The sequence below is a fragment of the Solea solea genome, chromosome 11, assembly GCF_958295425.1.
Source record: "Solea solea chromosome 11, fSolSol10.1, whole genome shotgun sequence".
Classification (NCBI taxonomy): Eukaryota; Metazoa; Chordata; class Actinopteri; order Pleuronectiformes; family Soleidae; genus Solea; species Solea solea.
The window spans coordinates 24,716,200-24,734,399 of NC_081144.1; the positions used below are offsets into that span (position 1 = coordinate 24,716,200).

Sequence of the window (18,200 nt, forward strand, 5' to 3'; positions counted from 1 at the left end):
AAGATATGAACCGTTTCTGATGTACAAAAAAAACATGTCTATAAATATATTAAAGTGTTGATGTTTGTTTTCTACTTACGGATATATATCCAATATCCATTTTTAAGTATTGATTAATGCCTCGTCAAACAGTCTCACATCAAACAAATCAGAGTCCAATTAATGTGTCGTAAAATCAAATCTTTTTATAAAGAATCAAATCACAGCAAACGTTGTCACACATGACGATCTACATGAACTGTGACATCACAGCAACCATGTGACCAGAAATAAAAACAAACATCGAGGCCTGGGACGACACACGGCAAACTTTCATGACGTCATAAAAAGTCAAACACTTAAAAAGTCATAATGTTAAAAACGGTTAAATGAGGTGTTGGAAGTGATGTGAAAATCAAAAACATCGTGGATAAGTTATCATTTAAAATGTCACAACCATGTACGAATCTCATGAACGTCATCACTGTGATGACGTCACAGTAACAGTGGAGTTTGAGGACATCACTCAGGACGTGGCGTTTTTTTTTTATCAACTTTAATATAAAAACAAATATGCGTCTCCGCCGTGCGTCCCTGCAGACGAGCTGTCGCCCTAGTTACAGTGAGTGAAACCTGACCTCCAGCAGGTCAAAGGTCAGCTGCTTCAGTCTGAGGTTCAACAGTTCATCCACATCACTTCCTCTTCCCGACTACCGTCCAGCCGTCATCTTCCTCCTGAGGAGGAGCAGGTGGCGTTCTGCTGACGGACGGCGCGGACGTCTCGCACTCCATCACCTGGACACACAAACATGTCGTCAACGCGGAAACCTAAGGTTCAGTTCAGGTGAGACTCGGCAGACAGGTGAGACATACCTGCGTCTCTTCTTCATCATCGTCATCGTCGCCGTCATTGTTGGATGCTGTGGGCGGAGCTTGGACCTTTGCCCTCTCACGCTTCTGTGTCATGGTGTTGACTTTGAGTTGGAGCTGCTGCAGCGCCCCCTGCTGCCACTGACTGAACATCTGCAGGAGGCTGAGGGACACCTGGGACAGATGGACCACAGCTTACACACACTCAATAATAATGATGATGATGATGATGGAGTGTGTGTGTGTATACCTGAGGTAAACTCCCATCATCCACCACTGTATCAAACTCCTGATCCATCAGATCAGCGATGAAGTCCTCGATCTCACTCTGCTGCAGGTCAGCTGACCCCACAAACACACACACACGGATCACATGACTCAATTCAATGTCGGATGATCAATAACAACTGACTCGTTAATGTCTCCTTGTGAGGTCGTCAGGTTACCATGGTGACCTACCGTTGTCATGGAAATATTGTTGAACCACGTCCACCATCCACTCCGCCTTCTGCTGTCCGTACACGCCCCCAAAGCCGTTATCTACAGCAATCTGACACACACACACACACACACACAGATAAATTAACCTGAGTTAAACCACAATTAACCGAGTTATATCTGACCAGATTTAACCGCACTAACCAAATTTATAATCAGTTTAACTCGGATTAACAGCGGGGTTCAACTCTGTGAAACTATTGTTAACACACCAGCTAACCTAGCCTAAGCCTGCTAGCTGTTAGCTTGGACAGATGTGTGTGTCCGGGCCTGTCTCTCTGCTGCCACCTGTCTGTCCGCGTCTGTGTGTGAGACGGGTTACTCACCTGTAAAACGGGCCACGTGTGAAGAACCGCTCTCACTCCACTCGTGAAAAGCTCACGCGAAGCCGCGGAGGCCGCCATGTTTGATTTGACAGACAGAAACAGTCGAGTCAGATCCAGATCAGACTGAAGGAGCAGAGTGTTCTTCTCAGAGTCTGCGACACTGCCCCCTGCTGGTGCTTCGACCACACTGCTGCTGCTGTTACAACCGCCTCAGGTAACTGTGTGCGTGTGTGCGTGTTTGTTTATCTCACTAAAGTCAGGCTTTTATTATCTAGCTAGCTCTAGCTTGAACTGGTTATCCAGCTTAACTCAGGTGTCTGGTTATGAAACAGCTGTTACTGTTGAGTGAATATTTTGAGCGAAAAGTCTATTTTTGTTTTTCAGTGTCATTGTTGTCGTGGTTACTATAGCAACGGCCAGAGACGTTTGATTAAAACACACACACTTTTATTTTCAATGACAAAAAGAAAATATGAGAGACATGGACATAAGCACGTGGACACATGGACATGAGACATTGTGAAGATGATGATGTCATCAGGTGCTTTACAGGAATCGGTCACCAGTTACCAGAGGAGAGAATAGAAACATCACAGTTGAAGTTGAATTGATCAATAGCTGTTACTGATCGACAGTTCCATTCCCTGTCTGTACTCTACATGACCCAGGGATCGAACCTCCAACACCCGCTGATCCACAGGAGCCTCTGAGCAGAGACTGAGCTGTGGCTCTTCAGGAAGAGTCACTGTGATCTGTCAGGTTCAATCTTCATCTCACCATTGTGTGATTTCTGAGACAGTCTGGCAGACTGGGTCGCCGCCTGTAAACAACAACAGCAACAGTCAGACAACAGCAACAGTCAGACAGACAGACAGACAGACAGACAGACAGCCAGCAGCAACAGTCAGAAGACAGGCAACAGGCAGACAACAGCAACAGGCAGACAACAGCAACAGCCGGACAACAGCAACAGACAGACAACAGCAACAGCCAGACAACAACAACAGCAACAGGCAGAAGACAGCAACAGTCAGACAACAGCAACAGACAGAAGACAGCAACAGACAGAATACAGCAACAGTCAGACGACAGCAACAGTCCGACGACAGCAACAGGCAGACAACAGCAACAGTCAGACAACAGCAACATACAGAAAACAGCAACAGTCAGACAACAGCAACATACAGAAAACAGCAACAGTCAGACAACAGTAACAGACAGGCAACAGGCAGACGGCAGCAACAGTCAGACAACAGCAACAGACAGAAGACAGCAACAGACAGAATACAGCAGCAGTCCGACAACAGACAGACAACAGCAACATGCAGATAACAGACAGACAACAGCAACAGTCAGACAACAGCAACATACAAACAGAAGACAGCAACAGTCAGATGACAGCAACAGACAGACAGAAGACAACAGCAACAGTCAGACAACAACAGTCAGATGACAGCAACAGACAGACAGAAGACAGCAACAGACAGAAGACAACGACAGCAGTCAGACGACAAGGGTGAAGTGGAACCTTCAAGCTCCTCTTCCTCTTCTGAACGTTCTCTTCAGGATGGAGAACGATGACGTAAACCTTGGGCAGGTAAAGCATCCCGAGAGACACGAACGCGCTGAGGGACATGGACACGGTGAGAGTCGCTGTCTGAATAAACAACTGCATAGAGAGTCAAAAGAGACAAAAATAACACTTTGTGTAAATGTCCAGGTTAAATGAGGTCACTTCCTGTTTCCTGTCCCTGTCAGAGGGACAGACAGACAGTCACAGCACAATGGCCACGGTCATGAGTATGGTTAGGTTTGCTAGCATAATATATTTGTCTTTTTAAAATCATGTCTTTTTTTTTAAATGTGTTTGTGTGTCTTTTTGTGTGTCTTTCAGCTGCTGAAGCTCTTTGTCGCTCTGGTTTTAATGAACCCTTTATTGTATAATTTCATGATGTGCTGAATTATAATCTGTATAATCCGTCTGTTCCTCTCTGCCTGGAGACGATCTGCTCACTTTTAATCCTCACATCACCTGCTCTCTGTCTCATCACTTTGTCCTCACAGGAGTCCACCTTCACACTGTGTGTGTGTGTGTGTGTGTGTGAGAGAGACGCAGTTCCCCCTGCATCCTGCAGGTGTCCCGTCTCTCACTCTTCTGTCACTAAATTTCCTTGAGAAGAGCCGTTGTTTTGCTCGGCAGCCATTTTTAAAAACATCTCTAACAGATCAGAGCGGGACTTTAGGGGACAGTTCAGGTTTTCATGAGATGCTAACACACTGTTAGCATCGTTTAATGTCCCATGATGACGTGATTGGCTCTTGACAACCAGGCTCTTGGAGCTAAAGCTCAGCTAACCAAGTTAACTGTAAACCAGTGTTTCCCACTTCCTAAAGATAACACACTATCGCGACCCAGATCTAAATCACAACAAGAGCAAAGTTTAGCATAATGTGGCAACTAGTTTACAGCAACATACGTAACCGCTAATATCAGAATTCAATAAAAGCACAAAAACAAATACTATAATCTGAACAAAAATTTTGGGAAAATTCGGCAAATTCTCCAGCGACCCATCTGTGGGTTGTGACCCAGTGTTTGAGAACCACTGCTGTAATTACACACAGTTAGCTTACAGAGAATGAGAAGCATCTTAGCTGAAGCATTAAAGAACATGAAGTGAGTTTTCATGATAATTAATTTAAATTTAATTTAATTAATTCTCCTAATTTCTCACGTAAATACTGCGACTTAACACAAGCAAGGACAACACTGGAGCTAAAGTCAGAAGGCAACCGTCAGAAGGCAACAGTCAGAAGACAACAACAGTCAGAAGGCAATAGTCAGAAGACAACAACAGTCAGAAGGCAACAGTCAGAAGACAACAATAGTCAGAAGGCAACAGTCAGAAGGCAACAGTCAGAAGACAACAACAGTCAGAAGGCAACAACAGTCGGAAGGCAACAGTCAGAAGACAGCAGTCAGAAGACAACAACAGTCAGAAGGCAACAGTCAGAAGACAACAATAGTCAGAAGGCAACAGTCAGAAGACAACAACAGTCAGAAGGCAACAGTCAGAAGACAACAGTCAGAAGACAACAGTCAGAAGACAGCAGTCAGAAGACAACAACAGTCAGAAAACCACATTGCGCTGTCTGACGTGAAATCATGTTTGTTGTAAATAGAATAGAATAAAATGCCCTTTATTCAAACGCCCTCCTTCCTGTTGCCTCATCAGCTCCCCCTGCTGTTTTTTATAATTTCCCAGAGGGAACCTCCCAAAGGGATTAATAAAGTCGTCTGTCACAACACCAACATCATTTAATCTGGATCAACAAGAACCAACGTCACAGTGACAACAGGTCACCACCTGGTGTCGCCACTGCACCTGATGAACAATAATATTTCAACATTCATCACAATGTAAAAACCGGGTCCAGGTTCAAGTTGGTCCACCAGGACCAGGTCCAGTCCAGGTTTTTGGTCTCACCTTCTCAGTGGACTGGGCCGTACCAAAGAAGATGGGGACGAAGGCGAGCCAGATGATGCAGGTGGTGTACATCGTAAAACCGATCGGCTTGGCCTCGTTAAATGTCTCGGGGACACCACGACTCTTTACCGCGTATACCGTACAGGTCACCTAGCAACAGAAACAGTACGTTACCTAGCAACAAGAACGACACAGGTTACTTTAATGATCAAATCAGTTTTAACGACATCGGATCGATACGCAATCAATACGTCACCATGAGAACGATGCTGTAGCTGAGGCAGCAGATGATTGACAGGTCCGACATGTCGCACTTCAAGATGCCACGGGCGAGGTCAGGGTTTGGGGGGCGGAGCTCATCGTAGTCGATGATGGTGTGAGGTGGGATGACGGCGAACCACACAAACACGCCGAGGACCTGACACACACACACAAACAGTCATGTGATCATGTGCTGCTATGCTCAGGGGTCATGTGACTGCTGTGACTCCTCCCCTCACCTGTACACAGATTAGGATGAAGGTGATGGCGAGCTGGGAGGTGGGGCTGATGAATCTGGGCGGAGTCACTGACCTCTTGCCCTGCTCAAAGATGCGGTAGATGCGGTTTGTTTTGGTCAACATGGCCGAGTAAGTGATGGTCATACCGAGGCCCAGCAGGAGGCGCCGGAACGCACACACCACCACACCGGGCTCTGCGATCATCAGGAAGGTGATGAGGTAGATGAGGAAGATACCTGTCGAGCCATGGACACAGGTGATGATGTCATCACTGATGTTGACATCACTTTGACCTGTGACCTTAGTTACATCATCAAGTGACAACAGCAGCACTTTGTAATCCAGCTCTAAACCTGGTTCTAAACCTGGTTCTGTTCCAGAAACATGAAAACAAGTTAGTAATACTTGTCAGTAGTACCTGTCAGTAGTATTTGTCAGTAGTACCTGTCATTAATACTTGTCAGTAGTACCTGTCAGTAGTACTCGTCAGTAGTACCTGTCAGTAGTACGTAGCTGAGTTCTCTTCCTGACGCCCTGACGATGGGCGTGTCATTAAAGCGGATAAAGATCGCGACCACAGCACTGGTTGCTAGGATACCCAGCATGGCGAGGGAGGCGGGGACAAGAGCCCAGGGCGAGTTCCACTCCAGTTTGATGATCGGTGTTGGACGACAGGCGGTTCTGTTGGGGACTGGACGCATGTCTGATGGACAGGTCTCACAGGAAAACTCGTCCAGCTGGTACTGATACCCGTCACAGAGCTACAGACACAGATGAGGGACAACAATGAGGGACAGACGAATAACAGAAAGGGACAGACAGAGACAGACTGTCTCACCTCACAGTGCCAGCAGCAGGGAACACCTTTCACCATCTTCTTCCTCTCTCCTGGTTTACAAGGAAAACTACAGATAGAGTCTGGGACTGACGTGTCTCCTCCAGACCACTGCATGTCCTCCAACTGACAGACAGACAGAGACACACAGGCCAAAGTCAGAGTTGTCAAAAGCAGACGTTATTTCAGGTTTGTCTTTCTTCCTAGCTTCCTACATTGAGTCTCAGGTTATTGGTCCACTGTCCGATGACACGGTAACCAGGGTGACTGTGATTGGTGAACTGAAACTGGAAGATGTCATAGCGACCAGGAGCGTCTCCATTCTCATTGAACAGAACACTGGTACCTGCACTTCCTGTGGGAGAGAGACAGACGGGTCAGTGAGAGACAGAAGGGTTAGTGAGAGACAGACGGGTCAGTAAGAGACAGACAGGTCGGTTACCGTTGAAGTTGACCGCTCGGATGTACTCGAGCAGTGACCGCCCCTCCACCGGGTCCATGGAGCCACAGACGCCGGCGCCGCTGGGACAAAAGTTCTGAACCATGTTGTTGAGAGCGTGAGCGACAGCGTAAACGGCGTCGATGACAAACTGGACCTTTCCTTCCTGCTCATAGGACGAGTCCCGTCCAATCCTCTCATCACCTGCAGGGACACGTCACATGACATCCCACCAGCCTACCACGACAACCCCCCCCCCCCCCCCCCCTCCAGGAGAGCTCATACCTGTACACTTCTTCTTGTCCGGGTCGAGTTTGACTCCGGGTCGAGTCAGTTTACACCTAAAGTCGTCTTCCCAGAACTCATTGAACCAGATGTTCCTGCGATTGTTCTCCAGAGAACGAGACGTGAAGTAGTGATCGAAGCCTGGACAAACGACACAACAACACAACAACAACACATGAGACAAAGACAAAGTTCAGTTTTAGCCCCGCCCTCGTCATGTAATGTCATAGTTACCGTCTATGGACACTCGTTTGGGCAGGATGGTGACGGCGCCCTCTGCCACGTCCTCCAGCTCTGCGATTGGTGAACTCTTGGCACCCCAACTGTCCGACCCCACAAACACAAAGTGACCTGTCAGGTTTGCGCGCTTGGTTGCCTCAAGGACACGCCTACCGAAAAGAAGAGGGCGGAGTCACATTAGCACACAAGGGGAAAAGTTAGGAAAACTGCGGTCAGTTTCAGGTTTTACTTGATGTCGTCCTCGTTGGCGAAGATGATGACGCCGCGGGCGTTACTCGTCTCCATCAGTCGACGGATGATCTTATCGAACTCTCCGAGCGTCGGCTCGCGAGGAATCTTCACCGACTGAGCGATACACACGCCGCCTGAAAGAGAGGGAGAGAGAGACAGGTGACGCCACACCTGAGAGACAGACTGACAAGCTCGCAGACAGACAATTGGACGTACCCTCCTCTCTGGAGATCTGCATGAAGGCGTCGACACCGCTCTCGCCGTAGTTTCCCTCGGACGCCAGCGTGGACACATAGTTCCAGCCCAGCGCTCGCACGATGTCCAGCATGGCCTGAGCCTGGTACGAGTCTGGAGGAACCACGCGGGAGAAAAAGTCGTACCTGTTGTTGTCGCTAAGTTCTGGAGCGGTGGACGCGTAACTCACCTGAGGAATCTAACACACACAGACTCTAGACGTCACATGACTCGGTTTGTTTATGCCGCCATGTTGGCAGGAAAACATCAGAGGTAAAATAAACCAGACATTAAAGTTAGCATGATTTACATCTTCTGCACACGCTTTATGGCAGTGACACTTCCAGCCAAAATGGCGCTGTTTTGGTTCAGACTGTTGCATGATGGGATTTCATGACCTCACAGCTCTATAATCAGTGATTAATACTGAGGAACTGTATAAAGTAAGGCTGTCAAAGTGATAATAACACGTTCACACAACAAACACAACATTCATAAAACATGCATGTGTTTCAAGTCCTCTGTTGATAAGAGTATTAAACACTTTACCTTCCATTAATATGTGATTAAATATGGACAATCATGTGATTAATCACAGTTAAATCTAGTAAAAATAAAATCAGTGATCAATACTCACTGATTTTAGTGATCAGCAACATATCATAACACATGAGAAACATTGAAACATCTTCTAAAATGCTGCAGCCAGTCACCAGGGGGCGACACAAGTGTCCTGTTTTCATTTTATTTACAGTTAGTGATCAACACACACACACACACACACACACACAAACACAGAGGATTAGTGTTGTGTAACAGCCTGAATGTGTGTCACAGCTTCAATCAAATGAACAATCACATTACACACACTGTGTGTGCGCGTGTGTGTGAGTGCAGATTAATGAACGTCACATTAACGAGCTCTAAAAGCAGACCTCATTGTTACTGTCATCACCTTCATCATCATCATCATCTGAGATGCTTCACTGAACACTGTGTGTGTGTGTGATCAGTAGAATTCATCTGTGAATATTTTCCCATGATGCTTCTCTGTTCTTCAGTTTCAGCTCTCTCTCCCTCACTCACTCACTCACTCACAGTCATTAAAAGCTTTCATTAGTCACTCAGACACAAATTGTTTAAAACATTAATCCACAGACCAGACTGTCTGTCTGTCTGTTTTTTTAAATGTGCTTGTATGATCTCTGAACTCTGAACTGTGAGCGCCCCCTGCTGCTGAGAACCTGCCTGCGACACAGACTCAAACAGGCCCATGTTCAAGTCTACGACGTCTACGTCATCTCACTGTTTAACACGTTTATCTCACTGTGAGGCAGACGTTTGTAAACCAGAGAGAGAAAGTTTGTAAACCACTCACTCTCCCACACCAAACCCCATGGAGAAAATCAGTGATTTTAACATCACACATACAGGAGTTGTTGATCCACTGCTGCCTCCATCACTAAGTTCAAATTTCTTATTTTGTCACTTCAGTGTTTGAAATCCTTTGTTCAGACTAAACTCAGTGACACAAAGTGACCACACGAGGCAGCAAAGGACCAGCAGCTCCTGTGTTCCCGCGAGCTAAAATCACTGATTTTCTCTATGGACTTTGGTGTGGGAGAGTGAGTGGTTTACAAACGTCAGTTTCCTGTTACTAGGTAACTGTTACTGTTAGCTGGTTATTACCTGTTGAACTCCGGGTGTGTCATTACCTCAAACAGGCGCAGGATGTTTGCCACCATGATGGACACGGAGCTGGCCGACGCCCCGATCACGGCCACCACCCTCTCTGGTTTACGGACGATTGCCGGTTCTCCGTTGGAGCAGCGGATGTCGGACGTGTCTTTCTGGATCAGTGCCTGGACGAAGGTGAGCGACTGCTCCAGGGCGTACGTGTCTCTGGAGCAGGTGTCCAGGATGCGGGCGCCCAGCGTGATGTTGGGCAGCAGCTCGGGGTCACTGTTGATCTGGTCCAGAGCGTACAACATGGCCTCCATGCGGTGGATCCCCTTCTCCTTCTTCAGCTCGCCACAGGGCAAACCGTGGGGCCCGCGGGCATGGATGGGGAACAGGCCGCCCAGAGTGATGTCACCATGTATCTTGATGGAGTGGGGGTGGAAGTGTTGGTGGGAGGAGCCTACCTGGATCACCTGTCCACCAATCCAGAGCCAAAGTGACAGAAGGAGGCGGAGCCACAGGGACAACAGGCATCCAATCTGCCATGAGACGTGGTCCTGAGGACAAAGGTGAGGGAGGCGGGAGGGAGCGGGGCCTGATGATGTCATATTGAGGTGATGTTCAGCTGAGAGTGGTCATTGTGAACACCTGAGAAAAAAAAATATACACGTTTCTATTTTTACTGTGTGTACTGTGGTGTGTTCCGGTTATAGATGGAAGTCGGAATTTTCCAGGTTCCTAGTCGTAAGTTTCTACAGGAACGCCTGGACTCCCAACTCGGAGCAACCTCCCAAACTACGACATAGGATTCTAAGACGGCTGCCACTCGTACAAACACTGCTACTTTTTCATGTTAAATCAGTCGTTCACTTTTATCAGTGTTTGTTATTTACGTTCATTGCTAACAGTGGCTAGCTTGAGATACATATGCATACGTATATTTTTGATTGTTGCTCTCACTTCCAACTTCTAAATCCAATACTCACAAGCCCCTCCCTAATTCCCCCGCTCCCTCGTCCTGTCACGCACAGTGTGTGATTTTTCCAAACCCCTGAGAAACAGCGAAAACTGCATGTTTTAAAGTTGTCATATTTCATATCTGTCATATCTGGATGATAGAGATAAAATTTGGTTTGCGAGCGTCAGGAGGCTTTCAGTAGTTCCCACATTTAAATGTGTGAGAAACGGGTGTGAATTGACAAAGAAATCAAAGTTTTAAAATCACCCTCGTCTTGATTTTTCCAAGACTCCAGAGCAGACTTTTAACATGGGAGTGAATGACAACTTTGACTAGAACTCTCTGCGCTTTGTGGTGATTTAAAAAAAAAACTGCAAATCATATGAAAATGAACAACACACAGAGTTAGACAACAAGCATAGCAATGTTTTGATGTAAAAAATTGTTTGTTTAGGTTGGAAATTGTGGGCAGGAGAAGAGTTTGTTTAGAGATTTTTGTCATTATTTTTCTGGATCTTAGCTCAGTGTGTCACTCTAGTGCCACGCCTACGGACGCAATACACACTCATTGTAAAATCAGAATACCTGCAAAAAAAGGTGCAAAACTTCAACTGTGATTGTATAAAAACCTTTGACTTAGATGAGAAAAGTCCCAAGTCCTGTGACCCGTTTAAAGTTCCAACCACGTTTCTACGTTAAAGTATGGCGACACTGTGATGCTCCAAAGTGGGTTTAGTTCTTCTCCTTCTTTCGACCGTTTCCCATTCATGTGTATGTGGAAATTATTCGCAGTTTTTTGCGATTTTTGTCGCCATGGTTTGTCGCCAAATGATTCTTATCTTTTCAACAATAGACGAAACAAAGTGTCACAATAAAGTCATTGATTATTTTAATCATTACTTCATCTGCTGATCACTTTCTTTATTAATCGATAGGTTAATGTTATTGATGAGTGACTGATTAAAGCAGATTATCACTCTATCACTTTACATGATTCAAATGGATCAATGGTTTTTTTTATTTATTTTTTAAAAAGGGGGTTCGATCCCCAGAGACTCACCTGTTTCCTCTCCGGTCTCATCACAGTCCTGAAGCCGCTCAGCGACGCTCCGCTGCGGCCACGATCCTCAGAGAACCGCCGGTAACTCACCGACAGGTCCCGGTGAGCTCCGGTGAAGCCCCGCCCCCTCACCCCCTCACCCTCGTCCTCCAATCAGTGACAGAATAAAGACCCCTCTCTCTCTCTCTCTCTCTCTCTCTGTCTCTGCGCGTGTGTGTGTGTGGGTTTAGAATGAGGGGCGGAAGTAACAAAAATGTAATAAATGATAAAAGTGCAGCAGTAAAAACAGACAGACAGACAGTCAGACAGACAGACAGACTATACATTTGAAGTTACACAGTTCAACCAGAACATTGAAAATATTACAAGAAACTATACAATTATTACAATAAATATCAAGCATAACAAAAGTATTAATAATTAAAGAATTACTAAGTGAGAAAAATGTATGTGAATTTGAAAAAAAATAAAGATTTGCTTTATAATAATAATAATAATAATAATAATAATGATGAATAATAGGTTGCTGTACAGTTGAAAACAGAAGACAGATACAAAACACAAACACAAACACTAACAAACACACCATCAGGTGGCAAAGCGTGCAGGAACAAGTGTTGCTTCAACAGTGATTTAAATGACTCCAGAGTTGGTGCGTGACGAGTAGCCAGAGGGAGTGAGTTCCAGAGGGTTGGAGCTACGACACTGAAGGCACTGTTGCCAAAGCTTTGCCTGATTGCTTTGTCTCACGTTGATCATTTGTCATTTTTGTTCAAATAAACACAAACCTGTTGTGATTTTATTTTGTGGACAGTAGTGATGTCTCATAAAACTTTTTAAAACCTCTCAAATACCAAAACAATTAATAATTAATGATGAATGATGATGAAAAAAATAATTATAATGTAATGTTATATATCCACTATCAAGGCTTTTATGGCCTTTGTTTGACCTTTTTACCTAATCTGGTCTTATTTTATATTTCTTTGTAATTAGTTTTTTTTGTGTATTTATTTTTTCTCTGTCTTTCTGTCATTTATTTTGTCCAAATTGTTTTTAAGTTTATTTGTTAAATATTAAATGTGAGTCTTACTGTCACACAATTTCTTTCTAAATGTATTTGAAGGGTCAAAGTTCACACGTTCAATCTTCAATTAAAAAAAAAGGGAAAAAAAGGTAGTTTTTATTTCTCCTGCCCAAAACCAGTCAAGAACACAGTCAAGATTCTATTGGATAAGTGCGTTTCAGTGTAAATAAATGAGTTATCTCTGGATAGCGGTGAACTCGGAGGTGACGTCACTTCCTGCTCAGACTTCGTAAACGATGTAAACAAAATGCAGTGTTAATAAAACCAAGTGCACTTCCTTTAATCCTTTAATCCCAGAACTGTCACAATCTCTGATTTAAATATTATTTTATGAAATTTGGTCGGAATATGAAGATAAAGAGACGATTTACTTTACTTTTTATAAATAATCTAATTGGGATTATCCAAATCAACTGTGTAAAATTAGTCGAAAAAAGATTCTAACGCTCAACTGCTATTTACGACTACAATACCCACAATCCAGCGCGACGGGACTCCAACTTCCGGTACCAGGTTAGCCGGTCAACAGGAGAAAAGGTGAAGTTTCAGCTAAAACAATCTAATATTGTGATGTTTTCTTTGTGTTTATGTGTTTTTTTAACATGTGACTCACTGTGTCACACACTCACACCGTGTGTGTTTGTATGTGTCTGTTTTAAAGCCGTTTGTGAATGTGACACCGTGCTAACTCTGCTAACAGGCTAACGGTAGTTAGACTTAATAGATAAGTCTAATGTTCAGTTCAGTCACATATGAACACATGAACGGGTTCTACACAACTTCATATCACCTGTTCATATGAACACATGAACAGGTGATATGAAGTTATGTATATCTCGACTAATCAGTATTTTTTACTGACTAAAGTCTGTTGGGGCTACAAATAACAAGTATTTTCTCCATGAATCGTTGGGTTCGTAATATTAGTCAGTGTTTGTCAAACCTGGAAAATGATGATGTTCTCAAATATCTCAACATGACTCAGAAACTTGTATTAATTGTTTGAAGAAACTCCCACATTGATCACTACAAAAATAGGCAATTCGTTTAGTAACTGATTAATAGTGGACACATTTTAGAGTAGTGACATGGAAACTGACCTTCTATAATCAGGTTTTAATTAATAACTTGTTGATCTTCTTTAATAAAACAGGCTTTGAGTTTCAAAATTCTCTGAGAAATGATAAGAAAAAACTTTCTTTATTTCATCTGACATTTGTCTTTCTGGTGACTATTTTCTTGATTAGTTATTTGGTTTAAAAAATTGACAGAAAATGTTTAACAGATATTGATGATGTTCTCAAATTCAGTTTTAAATGATTTCTTTGTTTCACTGGAGCAAAGAAACCAGAACATATTCACATTTAAGCAGCTGAAAAATCACACTTTTAGAGAGACATTAAACTTCTTAACCTATTTGTGTTTGTGTGTCATGGTTAAGGTGTGTGTGTTTGTGTGTGTGTGTGAATGTAGTGTGTGTGTGTGTGTGTGTGTGTGTGTGTGTGGAGAATCATCATGCCGCTGGACGTCAGATGGCCGTTTCCACAATGTCCTGCTCTGGCCTGGAGGATCTCCAGCTCAGTCATCATGGGCATGGTGGGCTCGTACTCGTACTTCTGGACCAGTGAGTTACAGTATTACACACACACACGCACGCACACGGTTGTGTGAGCTCAGTGTCTTTGTGTGTGTGTGTCTTCAGAGTACATGAACCGCTTGACCGTCCACAATCATGAAGTTTTTTTGAACCTGGTCGACCAGAGACCCTCGGACACGCCCCTCATCACTCTGTCCAATCACCAGTCCTGCATGGACGACCCACACATCTGGGGTAATGCACACTCTGACATCACACACACACTCTGACATACAGCATAACATAATATACAAACCATAAATGTCACTCTTGCTGTCTATGATTAGCGTCCAGTTACCATGGAAACGGAATAAGGTGGATTGTATTTCTCTGTTTGTCTCAGGAATCCTGAAACTGCGACAGGTGTGGAACTTTAACAAGATGAGATGGTGAGTGTTTGTCCTGTGTTCACTCTGAGGACGACAAAAACTTGAGCCTGGTGAATTTTATATTGTTGTGATGATCATAATTGAAGAAAACTGACTTTAAAATGTATTTGTCACGTAACTAACACAACCCTTGTTCTGAAAGCTGAGCTGAAAAAGAACGGAAAAGACAAAAAAGACCAAAAACAACCAAAAAGGAACTAAAATTAACTGAAAACTTGATGAAGTCAGGCGGAAAGCTCCGCCCATTTTCGTGATGGATAATGGTGATGTGTGTAGTTGACATGTTCGTGAATATTTCTTGTCCTGTGATTGGCTGATGGATGGAGCAGGACGCCGACAGCGTCTGACATCTGCTTCACGCGGGAGCTACACTCCAGATTCTTCAGCCGAGGAAAGTGTGTTCCCGTCTGCAGAGGTGAGTGATGATTCACTGTCTGTTATGACATCATCATCATCATCACCATCATCGTGATCACATGTTCTCCTCAGGTGACGGCGTTTACCAGAAAGGGATGGACTTTATTCTGGAAAAACTCAACAAAGGAGAATGGGTGCACATTTTTCCTGAGGGTGAGTTTGACGACCTGTCGATCTTCATCCTTCACAAAGTGTGGTAATCAGAACTGACTGTGCTGTGAGCGCCCCCTGCTGCTGAGCCCAGGACATTCCCCAAGTAAAACTCTCTGTTAGACAGAGGTTTGTAAACCACTCACTCTCCCACACCAAACCCCATAGAGAAAATCAGTGATTTTAGCTTGCGGGGACACAGGAGCTGCTGATCCTCTGCTGCCTCGTGTGGACACTTTGTGTCACTGAGGGTAATCTGAACAAAGGATTTCACATCCCGAATTCACAAAATAAGACATTTGAACTGAGTGATGGAGGCAACAGTGGATCAACAACCCCTGTTTGCTGTGATGTTAAAATCACTGATTTTCTCTATGGGGTTTGGTGTGAGAGAGTGAGTGGTTTGCGAACTTCAGTTTCCTGATGGAAAATTCTGCCTAACAGGGAGATAAAGACGTGAACGTGTTCTTAAAGAGACTTAAACTGACGCAGATTTTATTACACAAGTCTCTTGTTGATGGGATAAAATCAGTTAACAGTGGAAAATAAAGTGTGTTGTTTCCAAACAGGCAAAGTGAACATGACAGAAGAATTCATACGACTGAAGTGGGGTGAGCACGCTTTCATGTTTCTGTGTCACAGTCGGAAACGCCGTGGTTTCACTCACTCATCCTCACTCTTCATGTCTCAGGTGTCGGTCGTCTCATCGCTGAGTGCTCTGTTAATCCCATCATCCTGCCGCTCTGGCATGTGGGTGAGTCACACGCACACACACACACATGTTTATGATCAATAACTAAACACATGCTGCCTCAGTGAAGTGAGCAGCTATTGTTTTTAAAGATTTACATCACAGAGCTCAGCGCTGACACCTACAGGGGAGAGAAGATATAATGTGTTAATGAACAAAAACATTAGATTTCCTCTTTTTACCTCGTGTTTGTTGACAAACTGAAAATAACTCAGAAAATCTGTAAATGATATGAAAATAACTGAAAACCTCTGTAAATGAACTGAAAACATCTGTAAATGAACTGAAAACATCTGTAAATGAACTTAAAATCTGTCTGTGTGTCTGCTCTCTCAGGCCTCAGTGACGTTCTGCCCAACATGAAGCCCTACATTCCTCGCAGTGGAAAGGTGTGAACACCAACATGTCCTCATGCCACAGCTTTGTTCATGTTCTGTTTGTAAATGTTTTTCTTCTTCTCTGTGGTTCAGAGAATCACTGTCCTGGTGGGGAAACCGTTCAGCGTCAAAGATCTCGTTGAGTCTCTGCGAGCTGAAAACAAGAGCCAGGTGAATCCATGAAGTAGACACAAAATGAGACATTTGAACTCAAATAAAAAAAAAAAAAATAAAAAAATATCACTTGCTTATACATCGCACTTATGACTAGCACTTTATAGTTTGGCTTACTTGAAGCTCTTACTTACTTCTAGCTCTTGTTTGTACCCAAATGTTTAAATGCACTTATTGTAAGTCGCTTTGGATAAAGCGTCTGCTAAATGACATGTAATGTAATTTGAATTTAGTGATGGGGGCAGCAGTGGATCAACAACTCCTTTCCCAACAGGAAACAGACGTTTGTGAACCACTCACTCTCCCACACCAAACCTCATAGAGAAAATCAGTGATTTTAACATCACACACACAGGAGTTGTTGATCCACTGCTGCCTCCATCACCAAGTTCAAATGTCTTATTTTGTGACTTTGGCATTTGAAAACCTTTGCTCAGATTTACATCAGTGACACAAAGTGACCACACGAGGCAGCAGTAGGCCAGCAGCTCCTGTGTCCCCGCGAGCTTAAATCACTGATTTTCTCTATGGACTTTGGTGTGGGAGAGTGAGCGGTTTACAAACTTCAGTTTCCTGTTGTAAAAGTCTGTGTAACAGTGAGATAAAGACGTGGACATGTTCTTAAAGATATCGCAAACTCAAACTTTATTCTTTGAACGTTTTTTTTTTCAGTTGGAAATGAGGAAGACGTTGACTGATTTCATCCAGGTGGAGTTTTATCGCCTGAAGACTCCGGCTGAAGAGCTGCACCAGCAGATCCACACATCGTGAGTCCAGACTTCACCTGCTCACTCTCTGCCAAATCACACGGAACAACCTTTATCCTCAACCTGAGGGGAACAGTGTTTTTTTACCTCTTCCTCCTCGTCACGCCATCATCCTCCACAGACGAGAATCAAGCTGAAGAACACGTCTGGATTAAAGGCAGATTCTGTTTAATCTGCCACACACTCTAATGCCGCTGCTACAACAGACGCACATGAGCATGATTGAACAAAGATGAACGCATGAACTCATGTCATCAGTCAGTGCGGCGTCGCCTCAGCGGATCCTGAAGAGTCAAAGAACTTTCTCAGAGATCAGAGGGAGTTTTTTAAAATGTGGAAACTTTTCATGGGAATTAATGAGAACGTTTGGAAATGTTCGGGTTGTGAACATAAATTTAGTTATTATTTTACTTCCTCACATATACTTCACTCACTGGTTTAGTGACATTAGATTAAGATGGAGCCACAGATAAAGTGACTAATAATTATTATTATTATTTAATGTATTATTATTATTGTTATTTGTTTCATTTTCTACACACTGGTCAAAATTCTGATCACATACCCTGGTACAGTATATACAGTAGAACAGTATTTCTGATTTTCCTACCACCAGAGGAAGCTCATGTACCACTAGGGTACACGTACCACAGTTTTGGCACAGCTTGACTTATACAGTTTTTTTGTCCTCTTCCATCAGTGATAGAAGTGCCTGGTGTTTTTTTAGATTGTATAATTTTACATAAATGTAACATGATAAACATGTTTATATTTGTAAATGATACAGTTTCTTTAAAGATAATTCCCATGGAAAGTTTCCTGTTTGGGA

The 18,200-nt window shown here is 43.8% G+C and overlaps 3 protein-coding genes across 3 annotated transcripts; 1 reads left to right on the forward strand and 2 right to left on the reverse strand.

Moving 5' to 3' along the window:
* Positions 1-159: 159 nt before the first annotated feature.
* Positions 160-1,802, reverse strand: tsr2 (TSR2 ribosome maturation factor). Its single transcript, XM_058643184.1, has 5 exons — positions 1,674-1,802; positions 1,309-1,399; positions 1,100-1,191; positions 853-1,023; positions 160-774 (listed from the first exon to the last, which is right to left on the reverse strand). Exons 1-5 carry the CDS (start codon positions 1,749-1,751, stop codon positions 673-675), a joined length of 534 nt encoding a protein of 177 aa, XP_058499167.1. The 5' UTR covers positions 1,752-1,802; the 3' UTR covers positions 160-672.
* A 416-nt stretch (positions 1,803-2,218) lies between these two features.
* On the reverse strand, positions 2,219-11,762 carry grm6a (glutamate receptor, metabotropic 6a). The gene is made up of 15 exons (XM_058643185.1): positions 11,624-11,762; positions 9,641-10,253; positions 7,908-8,124; positions 7,690-7,825; positions 7,455-7,609; positions 7,221-7,361; positions 6,939-7,139; positions 6,712-6,851; positions 6,500-6,622; positions 6,158-6,422; positions 5,662-5,897; positions 5,418-5,579; positions 5,162-5,311; positions 3,202-3,342; positions 2,219-2,493 (listed from the first exon to the last, which is right to left on the reverse strand). The coding sequence occupies exons 2-15, from the start codon at positions 10,211-10,213 to the stop codon at positions 2,416-2,418; spliced, it is 2,718 nt and encodes a 905-aa protein (XP_058499168.1). The 5' UTR covers positions 10,214-10,253; positions 11,624-11,762; the 3' UTR covers positions 2,219-2,415.
* Positions 11,763-13,152: 1,390 nt separating this feature from the next.
* On the forward strand, positions 13,153-17,683 carry tafazzin (tafazzin, phospholipid-lysophospholipid transacylase). The gene is made up of 11 exons (XM_058643183.1): positions 13,153-13,247; positions 14,152-14,334; positions 14,413-14,541; positions 14,690-14,735; positions 15,065-15,150; positions 15,225-15,305; positions 15,872-15,913; positions 15,994-16,056; positions 16,390-16,442; positions 16,524-16,601; positions 17,277-17,683. Exons 2-11 carry the CDS (start codon positions 14,226-14,228, stop codon positions 17,373-17,375), a joined length of 786 nt encoding a protein of 261 aa, XP_058499166.1. The 5' UTR covers positions 13,153-13,247; positions 14,152-14,225; the 3' UTR covers positions 17,376-17,683.
* Positions 17,684-18,200: the final 517 nt, after the last annotated feature.

Excerpts from the sequence above, each read along its gene's own strand:
- tsr2 (XM_058643184.1), bottom strand. The coding sequence starts at position 1,751 with ATGGCGGCCTCCGCGGCTTCGCGTGAGCTTTTCACGAGTGGAGTGAGA. Across the intron at positions 1,192-1,308 it reads ACAATATTTCCATGACAACG|CTGACCTGCAGCAGAGTGAG; the intron begins GTAGGTCACCAT and ends TTGTGGGGTCAG. Across the intron at positions 775-852 it reads ATGATGAAGAAGAGACGCAG|GTGATGGAGTGCGAGACGTC; the intron begins GTATGTCTCACC and ends TTGTGTGTCCAG.
- tafazzin (XM_058643183.1), top strand. The coding sequence starts at position 14,226 with ATGCCGCTGGACGTCAGATGGCCGTTTCCACAATGTCCTGCTCTGGCC. Across the intron at positions 14,542-14,689 it reads GGACGACCCACACATCTGGG|GAATCCTGAAACTGCGACAG; the intron begins GTAATGCACACT and ends TGTTTGTCTCAG. Across the intron at positions 16,443-16,523 it reads ACATTCCTCGCAGTGGAAAG|AGAATCACTGTCCTGGTGGG; the intron begins GTGTGAACACCA and ends TCTGTGGTTCAG.
- grm6a (XM_058643185.1), bottom strand. The coding sequence starts at position 10,213 with ATGACATCATCAGGCCCCGCTCCCTCCCGCCTCCCTCACCTTTGTCCT. Across the intron at positions 6,623-6,711 it reads CCAATAACCTGAGACTCAAT|TTGGAGGACATGCAGTGGTC; the intron begins GTAGGAAGCTAG and ends TCTGTCTGTCAG. Across the intron at positions 2,494-3,201 it reads AGAGGAAGAGGAGCTTGAAG|GCGGCGACCCAGTCTGCCAG; the intron begins GTTCCACTTCAC and ends TGTTGTTTACAG.